This window comes from Barbus barbus (assembly GCF_936440315.1).
Source record: "Barbus barbus genome assembly, chromosome: 35".
NCBI classification, from domain to species: Eukaryota; Metazoa; Chordata; class Actinopteri; order Cypriniformes; family Cyprinidae; genus Barbus; species Barbus barbus.
The window spans coordinates 14072065-14090752 of record NC_136763.1 but is presented as its reverse complement, the minus strand read 5'-3'; the positions used below and the strand labels follow the sequence as shown (position 1 = coordinate 14090752).

The 18688-nt window shown below is 40.4% G+C and overlaps 1 protein-coding gene across 1 annotated transcript in view; it reads left to right on the top strand.

The window, feature by feature from the left end:
• LOC306855391 (forkhead box protein P4-like) overlaps window positions 1-18688 on the top strand; it is a 137119-nt gene that overhangs the window by 95284 nt on the left and 23147 nt on the right. Inside the window, exons 6-9 of the mRNA XM_079394087.1 lie at window positions 2793-2946; window positions 8792-8996; window positions 9950-10045; window positions 11949-12053. Of these exons, the coding sequence (XP_079250213.1) occupies window positions 2793-2946; window positions 8792-8996; window positions 9950-10045; window positions 11949-12053 (560 nt within the window). The remainder of the gene's footprint in view (window positions 1-2792; window positions 2947-8791; window positions 8997-9949; window positions 10046-11948; window positions 12054-18688) is intronic.

Genomic DNA, 18688 nt, shown 5'->3' with positions numbered 1-18688 from the left:
CAGGTCTGTCTATGTTGGGTCAGAAAGCTCTCAGATTTCATCAAAAATATCTTAATTTGTGGTCTTTCGGGTTTGTAACAACATGAGGGTGAATAATCAATGACAGAAATTTCATTTTTGGGTAAACTATCCCTTTAAGAGGTTATTTGAAATTATTTCATGTCAGAACATGCATTTCACACATTCAAATTCTTACATTTTGTCTATAGAACAATGTCAAAGAAAAAGTTAACATTCTCAAGGAATGTTTTTGAGAGAAAAAAGTCATAACTTGTTCTTAAGTTAAATAAGCAGAAAATATGTCAAAAAGAATTGTATTAAGAATTTGTGAATCCGGCCCCTGGAATTTGTGACAGTCACTCCGTTCCAAATTTCTAGTGATCTCCCCACGTAATTACAAAAAAGGCCAAACTTATAAATGGTAGCATAATTAAGTTTAAGTACTTGTAAATATTTCATTAAGTGGTGAAAAATATTTAAAAATAATTCAGTGTAATTTATTTTAGTAATATTTATGTGTGCAATGTGTTTTTGTTCTTATTAGAGTATTGTGTTTTTAGCTTGGCAGCTATTGAAATCAGTTATGAGTTGATTCTTGTGCAAAGCACTATTTGAGTTGTTGCCTTTTTCAAATTGTTCATCTATAAAGACTTGTGATTGTTAGGATGCTGCTTTTGAAGACAGTTGCTTATGTAGGGAACAAAACAGCTCACTAGGTTTTGGAAAGAGCTTGTGTTTTCTTTCTTTTCTGTTGATGTTGACCCATGTGGCCCTTTCCCATGGGGCCTTGTGCCCCAGGCGGGGGCCTCAAACACTTCTCTGACAGTGAGATTAAGAAACTACCTTTAATTATTATTTTTTTTTTATTTTTCTTCCCTCCTTCAACATTTTTTCTCTCTCCCCTCCACTTTTTTCATGCCGTTATCTCAAAGGAGATAAGGCCCATCTTTCATCGAGGGAACATCAAAAAGAGTGTAGCTGGAAACATTGGTTCTACTCAGGCCAGTTCAGGAAGGAGGACATTTATCACCACGACACCAACTGACCTTATCGGCATATTCCATGTATTCCATAGCACTCACCCATCTTACCCTTACACACACACACACACACACACACAGCTCTCCAAATCTGTACCTCTCTGTTGTAGAAATGAGTGTGTACTGATTGCTTTATTGTTTTAAAGGTGAAATGTATCATGCATACTTTGAACAAGGTACGCCATTGGCCAGAAAAACAGGTCCAATTTTGTTCAAAAGTTCTGTTAAATTTATTAATATTTTTCCAAATGTAATTTATTCCTGTGATGGTAAACTGAATTTTCAGCAGCCATTATTCCAGTCCTCAGTGTCACATGATCCTTCAGAAATCATTCTAATATACTGATTTGGTAAACATAAAATAAACTAAATAAATATTTCTTATTATTATTGAAAACAGTTGTGCTGCTTAATATATTTTTGTGGAAACCATTATTTTTTCTCAGTATTTGCTGGTAAATAGAAAGTTCAAAACAACAGCCTTTATGTAAAAAATTTTTTTTTAATATTTGTAAAAAAATATTTTGTAAATGTCTGTAACTTTTGAGAAATGTAATGCATTTCTTTCAAAAACTAAATAATTGTATTAACCCCAAACTTTTGAATGGTAGCATCCCCCAGCCCCACCTTTCAAAATGTCATTGAAAGTGAAAGTGACGTGACATGTGGTCAAGTATGGTAACCCATACTTGGAATTAGTGCTCTGCATTTAACCCACCCTAAGTGCACACACACAGCAGTGAACACACACACACCGTGAACACACCCGGAGCAGTGGGTTGAGGCAATGTTGCCATGCAGTGACACTTTAAACATCATAAATTATATGCATCACCTTTAAATTGATCTTTTTTCACCTTGGCCCTTTTTTATGTTCCTTCCCACCTCTGGCTGAAGATCTGACAGGTTTTTTCTCACTCATGTCATGTTTTTATACAAGTTTAGGGATAGTCTTGGAATACACCGTGCTTATGTCATAGCTGATAAAACTGTTTGCTCATTTTTCATCTCTTTGTTAAACGTCACCAGAAGTCAGCTGGAACAAAAATAAATCTCTTGATAGCTGAATGATGACTATCCGCACACATTGAGACCTGTTTATGAAACAGTGAAAAACGTTTTTGGAGTCGTGCTTCTCAAGTTTCACAAAGCACATTTCATGCATAGTGAAAAAATGCCAAGCCTTATCGTAAAATGATAAATATCTGATGTCATATAATCTGGAACTGTTCTTAACATTGTGCACAGATGTTAGTCACTGTTTATTGCCATGTTAATTGCGCGCCAACCGCATGCTAACAGATTGCTACACGCAGGAATGAACGAGCGTGTCTTTGGTGTCGGCCCTAGACCACATGGAACTGTCACTCCCAGATTAATGCGTTATCTCCTAATGCATTAGGATTCACAATGCACTTCGACACTTTGAACCAAGTCTCAGCATTTTGTTTTCTGCTTGTTGTCTACCACCACAGGAAGTGCTTTGGTGACTGGAGGGGAAAATATCTCCATTCCAGGATATGTCCTATCTAAACATGTCCTGGACGAGGTTGAAGGCTTATAAAAGCCAATGAATGTCTCGTCTTTCCCGCCCTCTCCATCCTGAAGCTCTCCAAGTCTCTTCCTCTCACTTTTCCCATCCGTTTGTTTTGTTGTGTAACATGCTTCTCTCTCTCTCTCTCTCTCTCTCTCTCTCTCTCTCTCTCTCTCTCTCTCTCTCTCTCTCTCTCTCTCTCTCTCTCTCGTTCTCAGCAGCAGCAGTTGGGGAATAAACAGCTGGCTTTCCAGCAGCAGCTGATCCAGATGCAACAACTACAGCAGCAACACATTCTGAATCTACAAAGACAGGGCCTGGTGAACCTACAGCCGGGCCAAGGAACAGTACCCATTCAGAGCCTGCAGCAAGGTACACATACAAATGCAATCCGAATACTCTTTGAGATGTCCAAATATTTATATATATATATTTTTATATATATATAATTTAATTTAATTTTTTTTACCTGCTTTTGTATTTTTTTATTAGTGTTTCTTAATAGTACTATTTACATTTAGTCTATTTAGCTTTTTTCTTTTTCTTCCAGATTTAGTTCAGGTTTAGATTTAATTTATTTCCACTTAGTAATTTTAGTGCTTCAGTGTAAACTCATTTCATTTTAGTTTTAGATTTTCACCTAATATTTATATATATTTATTTTATTTCTTTATTTCAGTTGACATGCTTTTAATAGTTTATAAACACTGCATACAATAATAAGACTTGTTCTCTTCTTCTATAACATTAGCTTTAATATGAGCTGTATTTTGTATTACTGAACTGGCAGATTTTTTTAACTTGTTTTGTCTTGTTTATACTGTAAACAAGTGGGAACATGTACTAGTTTAATTAGACAAAATTGTATAGTTAAAGCAGCACTGCGTAAGTTCTGAAATTTCTAACAGTTACTGACACCAGTGGCCGTTATAGGAACTGCAGCCAGTCTCATGCTCGTTCTCGGTGCGCACGCTCGTACAAGCCTTGCCTTACTAGCCAATAAATACATTTAGCAAAAAAGCCAACATATATAACAACCCAACCAGTAATTCTTTGGCCATTTTAATACTTCTATGGAGTGACAATCTTAATGCACTCGTGCTCTGAATAAAGATAATTCATAAAAGACAGTAACTTTTGAAACGGTCCTGTGGCTAGCTACCTAGCATCCACATTTGGCTAGCATGCTATCGTTAGCATTACACCACAAAAACAATAAAATAATATATTGCAAATGGCCTGTAACTATGTCTTACCTTTGCAGTAAAAAAGAAAGCCAGCTCGGGGTCTGTTTTTATACCCAGCGCTGACCAGAGCTCCCTCCAAGAATCAAATGCCGCTCCGATGTTGACTCTTGTCTTTGCCCGACGCTGCACTAGATAAGGCTTTTTTTAATTTTATTCTTTCCGTCCACAGAGTCCATTTGAAACACTACCGCTAGCGATTGCCGCTGCTTACTAATGGCTGCCGTACGGATATAAGCCCAAGTAGACGAGAACACGCATGACGTAACATTTTGTGAATTTTCGCGCCAATTTGGACCCGACTCCTCCAGACACAATTGAGCCTACAGGCTGATAGAGGCAACCGTGGTGGACAGTCAAGGTGTCATTCTTCCTATTACATTATGGTTGGCTCATAAATGGACAAATGAAAACTCTATCTTAAAGATTTTTTTTTAAGTAAAAACCTATACATAGCCCCTTTAAGATGAAAATAAGTAGCTTATTTTATTTTATTTATTTATTTATTTTATTTTGGACTTTCGGTAATTCCAACTAGAAAACAAGTCAAAAGCTAATTAATAACTTAACATACCAAAATTACAGAATGTCAAAGTATTGAAGTCATTTATCTAATGTATTTATTATGAAAATGTGCTTACTGTGAAGTAAGGAGATTTTGATGAATTTAGGATTTTTGTCAGGCATTTTTATAGCAGATACTGACTCACTTGAATTAATGTATAACTTTAAAGGTGCAAAAGTCTTCCCCAACTCCATTAGCTCATCAATATTGACCACAAACATCTGACTCCGTCTAGCCCCAGCTTGAGGTGGTACAACCACAGGCCTCTCAACCTGGTGGTCTGTCTCTTTCACACTTTCCTCTTGTCTTCAACAGCCAGAAAAACACCACAGAGTGTTTGATTCGCTTCTTTAGTGATGCCTATTAAAGGAAAGTGGAGCTCTGAAGGAAATGCAGTGTGCAAAATAAATGCAGCATCTGTGTTCATACCCATAGGCCAGGACCAGATGGCTGTCTCAGGCTGAGGCCAGACCTGCGTGCACCGCCCACTTATTCTTCCTTAGTCAGCCCCAGCCACACAGACACGCACACACATACACACACACACAATCTCAGATTGCCCCACTACTATACGCAAAATGTTGAATGCTAATAAAGCTGGCTGTAAAATGAATCCCTTATTCGTCTTCCTCCAAAATTTGGCAATGAGCTATCATCTCAATCTATTAGAGCGGGATGGAGCCCCCCGGAGACTAACTACAGCCATGTCCATAGAGCCACATGTGAAGCTTGTTAACTTAATCAGCTCATAAAGAGATAAAAGCAAAGCTTGATTGTTGGTTTTGTGGAAGGCAGTCATTTGGATAATAGGTAAAATATGCCACAAAATTCACCGGGCTTTGTGCAGAGGCAGGGGTGGGGGGTGGGGGGTGGGGGGGGGGGGGAGTTATGTGTGTGTGTGCGCACATGAGTTTTACATGCTCCAGACGCACTTATCCTGCAGAAGGAGATGGAGCTTTTGGATTATTTTTGAATGTATTTTTCCATTTTTCCTTGTTTCGTCAGTGGGCTCCTACCAGTAATGGATCCTGACTGCAAACTGGCTACCATTTGCAGAAATTAGACACATCAACTTTTACAGGTTCCACAGCGGTCGTAACATTGCAAGAGCCTCAACAGGACAGAACAAACAGGGAGCCGACTCCAGTTTCCATGCCGAAATCCCTGCCACTCTTGCCGATAGGGCCTCCAAAATGATCCCAGTCTTTTATTATAGTTCTTGACTCTTATTTTCACCCATTGCTCCTGACATCTCTGATTATTTCAGTCTTAAGAAAACATAGACTCGTCATCCGGAATTCTGAGTGGGCCTGCCACACACATATGCACACGGCTGCTTTTAGAAAAGTAGTCTTTTGGAAAAAGAGAGAGAGCAAGGAACAAGGCAGAGGAAGGTTCGCAGATTGATGAAAATAATTTTTGCACGACAGCTGTAAACTTTTGGCTTTGGCATCTTTCTGGCATAGACCCTCACACCCACCCCCATTGCTTATTGCATTGTTTCAAGGGGTCTGAAGAACAATAAACTCTGGACTCTTGGAATCCCTTCAACAAATCCTGCGACAGAGCAGAATCACGGAATTTCCCCACAATCCCTCTCTGAAAAGAAGTCCTCCATTATGACTGACCAGCCAACCATGCGCATTCTTCTGGCTAGTCATGCTTGGCTGTAGCTGCCACTGAAAAGGATTTGTTCTCTGATCTATGGGTGGCGCCAACCGCTGTTGTTGTTTTCGTGTTTGTTTGGCATGCCCAGTAATTCCCGTAGAAAGGCTAGAGTTTTGAACCCAAGCATTAGACAGACTGCTAGTCGGGATGACTTTTGTTTCTTTGTAAGATTCACTTAACAGTTACAGTAAGCCATTTTAATTCCTGTCCAAAGGGTGCAACCAGATCTGATGGACTCAGTCGGCTTAATGTTTTGTGATCACCATGCCAAACTTTTCTTCAGTTTTTTTCAGGATTTATGATGCATGTATTTAGGAGAGGGGGCAGACATTAGAAACCAAAGGAGAATTTGTAATGTTAACTCGTGAGCAGCCTCATTGGATATCTACTTATAAATATTAATCAAATTTAGATGGTAATCAGAAAGTTTAATGTAGTCTGCTCTGTGGTAACACAGTAGCATAAATGCTTATATTTTATATATATTACCATTCAGAAGTTTGGGGTCAGTAAGATTTTTTTTAGATATTCTTTTATCCAGAAGGATGCATTAAATTAAAGGAAAGGTGACAGATTACAAAATGACAAGTAACAAAACTTTCAAATAAACTTTCAAATAACTTGTTTCAAATAAATACCATTCTTTTAAACTTTCATCAAAGAATCCTGGAAAAGAAATGTCTCTTAAGTACCAAATCGGCATATTTTGAAAATTTAGCTTTGCTGTCACAGGAATAAACTACCTATAAAATATATCAAAATAGGAAACGATTATTTTAGCTTGTCATAACATTTTACAATATTACTGTTTTTACTGTATTTTAAAATGCCGCCTTGGTGTGCATAAGAGACTTCTTTTAAAAACAAAGTCTTACTGACCTCAAACTTTTGAACAGTAGTGCATATAATTTAAGTTCTGCAGAGATTATACAGTTCTCCTTTAAATTTGAAGATGACTTATGCTGCATCAAGATGAATTTAAAAAATAATGTCTATTTCCAAGCAGGTTTCCCAAAACCTTTTCTGCCATTTGTCAAAAACCATTAGCCCCGCCCCAAACTCATACTATTGGTTGAGACAGTGTTGCTATGCCAGGCTGCTAAGACTTACAGAGGGATGTTTTGAAAACACCCCAGTGTTTATACATATCAGAGAAATCAACCTTAGAATGGTTTACTCATAGTCTCTGCACATTAAGTAAAGTTTTAACGTCATGACACACATCAGCTTTAATAAACCACCTACTAAATGCTAAATATTAAACAATTTCAGGAACACACACTTTTGTGGAAAGCTGAGGTTGGTTTTCTGTGAAATGTGTGTGTGAGAAATGGAGAGTGTGTGGCCAACCACAGGGAGAAACGCCTCACCTGCCCCTGTGTGTGTGTGTGTGCAACTGTGTATGTGTGTGTTTGGAAGAAAATGAGATACAAAAACACTTCACTGTAGGTAAACCGCTCCATCTCCACCCTGCGTCCTCCCTTCCACTTCCTGTGTTCTGGCTACTCTTTCACAAAAGTACAAACTTGCTGAAATCACCTCCCTTCCCCCGTCCAAGGCAACAGCACCACGCCACTAGGCTGGCTCAGTTATTTGCAGGGTTAAAATACATCCGTGGCCTTCTGGTGCTCTGTCAGGTTGTCTGTGACTCGTGAACAACAGCCTGTAGCTGCAAGTGTGGCCATACATCAGTTCCCTGGCCCCAGGCCTGCTGGGAAGAGAGGGAGGTGGGGGGATGAAGAGAGCCAGGCCAGGCAAGGAGTTTTGTTTTGGCGGGGTCCGGGACAAGAATGCTGGCGGACCAGACATAATATTTAGATTGCTATTAAGTCTTTGCCATGTGAGATAGCGTAGCAGGCTGTGGCTTTTCGGGAACAGTGTGAGCCAGACAAACTTGGGCGGCCCCCCTTCTCTGCTTTTTTTACACCCTCAAATCTCCCTCCCAACCTAGACCCCCTCTGCCTTTCCAAGAGACAAAAAACAATCCTGAATTCAGCAAGTTTGAGGGGAAAATAAAACAACAACAAAAAAATGCCAAGAGAGCATCTCGCAAAGATTAATTCACCCAGTGAGTTGCAGTGCCGGTCGGGACAGTGATAATTACAAATGGAGGTAGCCAGGGGGATTTGTAGAGATGTTGACAGATAACAAAAACATGCTGAAATTAGCCATTTGCTTCCTCCGATTTGGATGGGTCCCTTCTTCTGCTGCCCTGTGAACTTAACAAGTCCCGCTGGCATGCCCCCTTCCCGTACTGAAGTGTGGCGAGGTGTGTGCCTGGTGTTTTATGGCTTGCCACACTAATGTCAGCACAGTGCCAGGCTTTGAGATCTCTGGGGTGGGATGCGCTGCCAGCTGGCCACTGTTCAAGATGCAGTGAGGTGGAGGGGGCTTTGGAGGTGCGATAGAGAGAGATACAGGTTTGGATGCTTTCCGAAGGAGCTTTCATCATTCAACACCGGCTTATAGTCTTCAGCACAACAAAGAAGAGAAAAACTAATAAACATGCTGAAAAACTCTCTGTCTAGAGAAGGTTTCATCATATGTCACCTGTTGTTGACTAAGGGCTTTTAAAGCCCCTTTTTGTGTTTGTGTTTCAATGGAGATGATGGATTATAGCATTTACGCATTGGTAAAGGTGGTTGTTTTTTCTTTTCTGTTTTAGGATGTTATGGTTTATGGTAATCAATAAAGATTTATAGTTTGTAGTAATCTTTTGCTTGCTTTCTGTCCATTCCAGCCATGTGTCCCACTGACCTGCAGCAGTTGTGGAAGGACATGGCCGGTGTTCAGAGCACAGAGGAGGCCATGAAACATGAGGGCCTCGATCTGACCACAAACAGCTCCAACACTACCTCATACTCGGCCTCCAAGGTCTCACCTCAGATCCCCCATCATCCTTTGCCAAATGGACAGAACTCTGTGCACACTCCAAAGAGAGACAGGTTAGTGGAAAATGCACAAGCATACTTTATACTCTACCTGATTTTTTATTTTTTTTATATAATCAACAACATGATAAATGAAGAATATGAAAGTAATTGCAAAAGTGAGAAATAATTATATGTATGTGTGTGTGTATGTGTGTATATATATATATATATGTATATATATATATATGAAGTGAAGTGACATTCAGCCAAGTATGGTGACCCATACTCGGAATTTGTGCTCTGCATTTAACCCATCCAACGTGCACACACACAGCAGTGAACACACACACAGCAGTGAACACACACACACCGTGAACATACACCCGGAGCAGTGGGCAGCCATTTTATGCTGCAGCGCCCAGGGAGCAGTTGGGGGTTCGGTGCCTTGCTCAAGGGCACCTCAGTCGTGGTATTGAGGGTGGAGAGAGCGCTGGACATTCACTCCCCCCACCTACAATTCCTGCCGGCCCGAGACTCGAACCCGCAACCTTCAGATTACAAGTCCGACTCTCTAACCATTAGGCCACGACTTCCCCCGTAAATATATATACACACACATATATACATTTATTTATTTATTTATTTATATGCTATAGCTCTGCTAATGTATTTTTGTCATGAGCATTCAGAGTGCCAACTGCTACATGACAGATTTCATAAATAGATATTTTTGTCAAACGTCATATCTCAAGGTTTCTGCTGTCAGTTGCCGTTTGATGAGCTGATGTAAAATGCCTGGGTTCATTTGATATTTGGTGCTCGTGTGAGTTCCTCAGAACATAGCATGCCATCAGCATGACTGACACCCCTGTGCCAGTTTAGCATGAGTGTGTGTGTAGAGTGGGTGAAGGTGTACCGTGATAATTTTGTTGAGAGGTGAGCAGCCGTGTGTGTGTTTGAGAGAGAGAAAGAGAGAGAGAAGTGGTCCTTCTGTGTGGTACTCAAGCTTTCTTTCCATTCTTAAGAGCAAGACTCTTTGAGTGGATCTCATCCTTCACCAAGGAGTCCAGTGATGAGCATCTCACGCCTTATTCCAAAGGCGCTCCCCTGCAGAGCACCCAGTGAGTAGCAAACACGGATATGTATATACACACAAGGTTACCTATCCATCTACTTTACATGAAGACATACCTTAGACTGCTATTGTTGTTATATAAAATAATTTATCAAACTTTCACAGGGCCAGATAGATTTCATCTATCTATCTATCTATCTATCTATCTATCTATCTATCTATCTATCTATCTATCTATCTATCTATCTATCTATCTATCTATCTATCTAAAGTAAAATATGACAAATCAAATAAAATGAAATATAAATGTAATAAAACGTGAAGTAAAATGTAATATTTATTAGTTTATGTATGTATAGTTTGCATAAATACATAAATGAAAGCTCCAAACAGCAAAAGGTTTTTAAGCAGCATTTCTTTTTATCAAGTTTTTAATTAACTTTTGCAGTTCACTTAAATGGCGCTGCAGTCTGACGTTTATAGCAGTTCTGTAATTATTTTATGTAATATGGCCATTTTTCCACCGGTGGGGCCTCCAAACTACAGTTAAATGAACCCACACACACCAGCAGCACTAACACACCCCACCCTGTCATGCTACATGGACATGACTAAACAGAAAGAAAAGCGCGCCCTCCATCATGTTTTCTTATAACACTGTTCTCCCTGACTTGGCCTAACACATTTACACACAAACACACACATACACGCAACTCAAAAGGGAAGAAAAACTGTGCGGTGAGGCTAATGCATGGCACATGTGGACAGTGTGGTTGCCAGTAGTTTGTAATGTCTAGCGCTCGAGCAGCTTCTGAATTGCGTGGGCCGTCCACTGCCAGCACATCTGATGAAGAGGAGGGGAGCATGTGTGTGCGCACCGCATCAGGAGGGCCTCATCTGCTAGCAAGCTGCTTTATATTAAGCCGTACTCTGATGTGGAATTGGGAAGAGTTCCCCAGACCTTCAACCACCACAAGCCGCGCCCCCCCCCCCCCCCCCCTCTTTAGCCCCCTGTCCATGCTTAGCAGCAGTCAGACACATGACAAAGGATTCTGTGGTCCCTACCCTCACAAAAAAACCCAAGCTACATGCTAGCCCGTGGCGTTTGGCCAGGCCCGAAATGAAAAATTGCTGGATGAGACTGCATCGGGGGTTCGAGGCTGATCCGTTATGGGACTCTACAGAAGCCGGGGCCAGAGAGACCCGAACCAGACTTCTCAGCCACAGAGCACACAGTGGCTGTATCTCAAACGAAACAAGACCGTAACATTTATCCTCAGGCCCCACCAGCAGGCCCTGTCAGCACATCAGCAGCCACCTTATCCGTGCTCCCGCCGTTACGAGAAACATCTGAATATCATCCACGTTTGTTTGTAATTAGATGGCGGCTTGTTGTTCCTGGCTGCATCTGAGGACATTCGAACCTGCGTCGTAGTTCAAGATCTTAATACATTGATATGCACTTACTATTGGAAGCCTGTCAGTCACAATTATGGAAAAGCTGTCGTTTTTTACATTTACCAGATCCTTTTGAGCTAGATTTGTTCGAAGCTTCCTGAAGGACTGGCTCAAAGCTATCGGCTTTCCCAGACAGGGAATGTTCGAGAATGTTTCCATTGCTTCATTGCTTTGTATTGGTTGCATGTGTGTGAGGCTACCATGCCGACTGCCTGAAAAAAATTGGTATTGATATATTCACCCCAATGGGTTGTTTTGATTAAGAAAGCAGGTGTTTATATTATTTTAAAGAAAAAAATATATTTAACGGTTTCCACTAAAGTATTAAGCAGTGCAACTGTTTTCAACATTGATAATAAGACATTTTTTGAGCAACAAATCAGCTATTAAAATGATTTCTGAAAGATCATGTGACTCTGAAGACTGGAGTCAAAGTTCAGTGTGACAGTCATTTAGTTTGACTAACCAAATCATTTTTTTGTCTCTTTCAGTTTGACTCATGAGGAACACACGGCCTCTCACCCACTCTATGGACACGGCGAATGCAAGTGGCCTGGCTGCGAAGCGCTGTGCGAGGACATGGGCCAGTTCATCAAGTGAGTGACAGCTGTCCGTCAAATTCCACTTCACAAGCATGTAATGGGCTACATTCATGTCAAACCTTGTAACTCACGTAAAACCCCCCGCCAGGCAGCAGAGCATTCATTATGACCTGCTGTGTCCCACAAAACAAGTCTGTGGCTGTTAGCATTTCCCTCTGTCAGTGTGCATTCATCCTTTTTTCGATGAGCTTGCAGATCACTTGTAAACTAAAGGTCTCTTGTTCTGAAGTAAATATGGGGATGAGAGGACAGGCAATAAGAAAGCCGGGCGACTGACAGCTGTGTTCAGGTGTGATGTTTGAACAGACCAGAGATGAATGAATTCCACAGGGAGGTGGGGGGGCAAGGTTATTGCTGTAGAGAGCGTGAGACATTCACCAGTGCTGTGGGACTGTACTCGTGTATGAAAAAAAGAGAGCTAACGCTTGATAGACAGGTATTTCACAGTCATAGAACACAAGCAGAGTAAACTAGAGTGCACTCTGTAGAGCCGCAATATATATACAGTGCCCTCCATAAGTATTGGAACAGTAAAGACACAATTGCTCTGTTGGCTGTGGAGTCAAGACATTTGCAAATATGATTAAAAGATGAATATAAGACAAAACTACAGAATGTCACATTTTATTATTAGCCGTTTCAACACATACATGTTTTACCAAATAAATAAAAAACAGCACTTTTAGAGTTCATCCCACTCATTGATGTGAGCATAAGTATTGGGACAGTTGAACATAAGGCAGATATAAAAGATTAAAAGCTATTATTTAGTTGCAGATGCCTTGCACACAATGACAGCAGTGAGTCTGTGACCCATAGACATCACCAGACTCTTGGTCTCATCCTTTGAAATACTTTTCCCAGCCTTTAATGCAGCCAATTCTAATTGTTCCTTGTTTTGAGGAGTTTCTTCCTTTACTCTCCTCTTCAGCTGGTGAAATTCATGTTCAATCGGATTTAAATCTGGAGATTGACTTGGGCAATCTAAGACTTTCCATTTCTTTGCCCTTATAAATTCCTTGACTGAACTGGGAGGGTGTTTTGGGTCATTGTCCTGATGCAATATGAAGCACTTCCCAATGAATCTGGTAGCATTTTCTTGAATATTGGTAGGCAAGATGGTTTTGTACCCCTCCAAATTAATTCTGCTACTGTCATCATACATTAAGTCATCAGTAAAGTTGAGAGGGCCTGTTCCAGAGGCAGCCATGCATGCCCATGCCATGACACCACCTCCACCATGCTTTACAGATGAGGCTGTATGCTTGGGATCATTGCAGTTCCCTTTTTTTCTCAATTTTTGCTTTCCCATCACTTAGATAAAGGTTCATCTTTGTCTCATCGGTCCATAAACAGTTCCAAAACTCTTCTGGCTCACCTTTGTGCTTTTTTGCAAACTCTAATCTTGCTTTTCTATTTTTGGTGCTGGTCAGAGATTTGCATCTTGCTGTGTAGCATCTGTAATTCTGTGTCAAAGTCTCCTGAGGAGAGTAGATTGTCCGAGCATCACCCCAGCTTTCTGGAAGTTGTTGGTGATTTTACAGACATGTCTTTTAGGATTCATTTTCACAGCTTTTATGATTTGTCTGTCATCAACTACTGTTGTTTTCTCAGCCGATCAGGTCGTTGTTGGTTGCTGGTGTCGCTGGTGGTTTTCAAACTCTTGATTTCTCCATGCCCTTTGTTTTTGCTAGAGCTCTAACCCATGTTCACCAAACCCATCTTGAATGTTTGCTGCTAAAAAGCAAATTTTTTAGTTTCATCTGACCATAGAAGCCAGTCCCATTTGAAGTTCCAGTCATGTCTGATAACTGAATATGCTAGCGATATTTGGATATTTGTTTTTTGGATGAGCGAGGGGAATTTTTCTTGAAACCTTCCCAAACACCATGTGGTGATGTAGGTGCTGTTTGACAAATTTGTTATTTTTTTTTTTTTAAGGTTTTCTGACCCCAAGACTCAACTATTTTTCTGCAATTCTCCAGCTGTGATCCTTGGAGAGTCTTTAGCCACTCAAACTCTCCTTCTCACCGTGCATTAGGACGATACAGACACACGTCCTCTTTCAGGCAGTTTCGTAACATTTTCTGGAAATTCTTAATTATTGCTCTGATGGTGGAAATGGGAATTTTCACTGCTCTAGCTCTTTTCTTAAAGCCATTTCACTAATTTGTGAAGGTCAATTGTGTTTTGCTGCACATCAGAAATATATTCTTTGGTTTTTCTCATTGTGATGGATGATTAAGGGAATTTGGGCTTTGTTTTCCCTCCTATTTATATTTCTGTGAAACAGGAAGCCATGGCTGGATAATTCCCAAAACATAGTGCCAAAACAACAAAGGAGTTCATCAGGGGCAAGAAGTGGAAGGTTTTAGACTGGCCAAGTCAATCTCCACACTTAAACCCTGTAGGGCATGCATTTTACCTGCTAAAAAAGAGACTGAAGGGAGTAACCCCCCAAAACTGAAAGAGGCTGCGGTGAAAGCCTGGAAAAGCATCACAAAAGAAGAATGCAAAAGTTTGGTGATGTCAGTGGGTCAAAGGGTTGATGCAGTTATTGAAAGCAAAGGATTTGCAACTAAATATTAAGTCTTTTTCACTTTAATCTATGTTAATTCTATCTGTTCCAATACTTTTGGTAACAGGAAAAATGGATGGGTTCAAACAAATGGTGCTATCTTCGAAGTTGTGTATCAGATCCAGATGAAAAAACCTGTAAATAAAAGCTGAAATCTCTCATCTCATATTCATCTTTTGATGTCAAACCCAAATGTTTTCAGTCTACAGCAAAAATAAAAGAATTGGCCTTACTGATCCAATACTTTTGGAGGGCACTGCATATATATATATATATATATATTAATGGTCAACACTAAAATATGTAGAAGCACAACTGTTTTCAAAATTGATGATAATAAGAGGTGTTTCTTGAGCACCGGATCTGCACATTCAGATTACTGAAGGATTGTGTGACACTGAAGACTGGAGTAATGCTAATTTCACAATTTATTTAATAATATTTCACAATATTACTGTTTTTACTTTATTTTTGATCAAATAAATACCTTGGTGAGCATAAACACTTTTTTTAAACAAGCTAAATGTTAGTCAGTGTTCGTGTACAGTATACAACTAAATGTTTAAAGTCATTTTACATCACAGTGTTTCTTTATTAATAGATTGCAGGTGCAAAACAATGATTTTTAGCCTAGAAAAAGTTCTCTCTAATGTGAGTGTGGATTGTAGACCTTCCTTTTTTTTGTTATACTAATAGTATTAATACTCATTTTTAATATTACTTAAACTTTTTTTACACTAAAGTGTTGATACACTAAAGTTAAACAAAATAATTTAATACCTTAATGCTTTTGCACAGGAAGCTAGTTCACACATGCCCCACTTGTAACCATAGAGACAGATGTTCTGTTCCCTTCCTGTTGACCTGTCCTGTGTTGTAGAGGAAAATAGTGTGTAGCTGCCCGCAACTCTTCAATGCTGTCAGAGGCCGATTAGCTCCCCGCTCCCATAATTCCGCCTCTCCATCCCTGAGCGCTCCAGAGCTGGGTCAAGCAAATTGTTTTCACGCTTCGTTAGTGGTTTACTTAATTAGCTCATTTACAATTAGAAGCTTTTGTTTCTTGGATACAAGCAAAGACATCAAAAAGAGGCTCCCTCCCCTCCTCTATCTCCCTTTTCCCAATCTTCTTTCTTCTCGCCATCTCTTTTTCTTTGTGCGTGTGTTTGCCAGTTTGGGGTCTTTAGGGATGCTGGGGGGGCGAGAGGAGATAAAGAGAGGAAGAGATCAGACAGGGAAGGCGATGTAAACAGTCCCATTGTCTCTGTGTGTTAAAATAATGAGACTTCACAGTGGAAAGTCCTGACATGTCCGCCTGTCACTGTGGTGCGAGCCAGACTGTTGCCGCTGCCGTTGCCCCAGTGGACTCGAGGCTCGCAAATCACGTTCTCTCTGCAGTTTATTTTCTCTCCCTCAAACACCTCCTTTGATATCCGGCAGGTCAACTTCGTCTGTTACAGTAGCCGGGTGTTCTTGTCCGTTAATGAGTGGCGGTCACATCCCTGCGTGTTTATTTCCTTTGACGAGACGCTAGGCCCTCGCATCGTCTTTTGACTCCAGAGCTGTGCTTCCTCGAGGGGACCGCTGTATTGACAGGCCGGAAAGATGTGTATGTAAATTTCCTCCGGTCGTCCCTGGCGACGGGGGTGAAGAGCGCGTTCAGTGCACACGGGCAGGAGCGGGAAGCGCGTATGATAGTCGCTGACACACACATCAAAGAGCCGGAGAGTCTGGGAAAGTTTTAAGAGTAAAGCTGTTGTTTGGTTGTGCGGTGTCTCATTTCACATAGCCTCGGGGCAAGCAGAGAAGGCGGGGGGGGGACACACAAGATAAGAAGGGAGGGGGTGACAGATATTGCCATCAGTGCCGTGCATCGTGGCCTAGTCAGAACATTTTAGTCATCGCTAAAGACAGGAAGAGAGGAGTCTCTCTCTCTCTCTCTCCCCTTCTTTTTGTCTATTCTATAGCCCCATCTGGCTGCCTGCCACTTATAGTAGGAAATGAGGCCCACATGGAATCGGTGCCCGCTGAACGAACGCCGCCATTCACAAAGCTCTATACATCTCTTGCCCCATACATGTTCAGTTTGGGTAATTTAAAAATGCTTTCAGCTTCCAATAAGGGCATGTTCACACAGAATGTGTTCTTTTTGCACTGCTATTTTAATTGCTGGTCTATATAAACATGCTTTAGATGGATGTTTTTGACCGTTATACATTCTTGTATTTAGAAAAGCAAGACGAATTATATTATATTATATTATATTATATTATTGTTGTCCTGGCTATAGCTAAGCACCTCTTTTGAGATTCAAAAATTAGCAGTTGCTACAATAATACACTAGTGATGTTTATCCCGCCCCCTGCTTCTTTTGATTGGTCCAGTGTTTTGAAATTAAACATGATTAGGATTATCTGGCCAGCATGTCAATAGTTGATCTTGTTATAAATTGACTTTGTTTCTTGTGGTACTCATGCGTAAGACACAGAAAAAGCAGCGAGATCTAGCAAATGTTTACATAGAAAAACTATTAAAAAACAGTCCAGCTAAACACACACAACATGAAGAGTGTAGTACACTCAGCTCTGTTTAACATCCTTTTATATATATTTAAAATCCCTTTCACAGAATTCAGTACAAGAAATGCTGAAAAAGTCTTGTCAGTTTAATCTGGCCATAATAGGAACACTTTTTATCCCCAGATGACCTTGTTTTCTCTTTCTCTCTAGCTAGAGTAGTGTGAGAATGCTAAAACACTCATTCGCTCTTAATCTTCATCCTGTCTCTCTTTCTTTCTGTTTCACACACTCTCATCCTGAGCTCTTTAATGATGTTCAGTTTTCTCTGGCATGCCAGGGCGACATGTGTTAGAATACTCAAGCCCTCTGTCGGGGCTGGTTTGTGACTTTTTTTTTTTTTCTGTGACCGTTGTAAATGCTCCTCAAATCCCTGTCGGGGTGCAGGGAGTAAACACTGCCTCATTGTCGGGTCTCTCGGAAAAACGCTGCTACTGTTTATTATGAGCCATAAAACTTGTGGTCTGTTCCTTTATTCAGAAAGAGAGAGAGAAATGGGGGGTGTAGAGGGGCAGAGGGAGAGTAAGATGAGATCATGTTTTTGTTATTATCATTATGTGCTTGCAGGGAAAAAATGTCTATCTGCGCCTGGATTAGTCGAGTGGGTGACATCATTGTTTTTGTTTAATTTCTCATGAGAGAGCGAATGCGCACCCCTCTTTTCCTTCAGTCGGACATTCAAAACGGTTGTGTCATGCGCCGGGTGTCACTGAGATAAAGCAGGCCGGGATCATGAGGATGATTGTGTATTGCGAAGGTTAAGATTCTGCCAGTCACACTCACTTCCGTTTGCCACTGAAGAGAACTAAACACGATGGGTCGCCCACGCCAGAGAGGAGAGTGCTAAAAAATGCAGGAATTCCCTTGACTGTACCACTATTAAAATTCCAGCTGATACAATAAACTGAGAATTATTTTCATGTTGTGGCAATAATTGATAATTGGTTGATATTAAATTTTGCCTATAGAATTAAAAAATTAAACATTAAAAGCTCAAATTTGGTGAATTTATTGGATTTAGGCATGTTCGCAACATTATAATGTACATGATCAAAAATTGATGTTAATTCAGTAATGTTTTTAAAGATTAAATGAAATCTACAGTATAATATTGGCCAATACTGATAACTTTTGAAATTTTCTTTGAATATAACCAGTATGGTACTGATATATAGTGCATCACTAGTCTGGGACAAATATATAAAGTACTCCTCAGGAAGATTTTGCTTTATAATGCCTTCCAGAGAAGCGATATCTGTGGCCCCTGACCTTGGAGTCATTAAACCTCACAGGTGTGTTGTTAGAAGGTGGGCGAGGCCAATTCCAAACCTGGAGAGATTAATGACCTCATCGCTCAAATGCTTCATGACATCATCGTTTGGATATAGGAATGTTTATTGGATTATAGAATTGGATTTATTTTTGCAGGGGTTGACTTGTGTGATTGCAAGTGTGGGAAAATTGTAAATAAAAAGTGA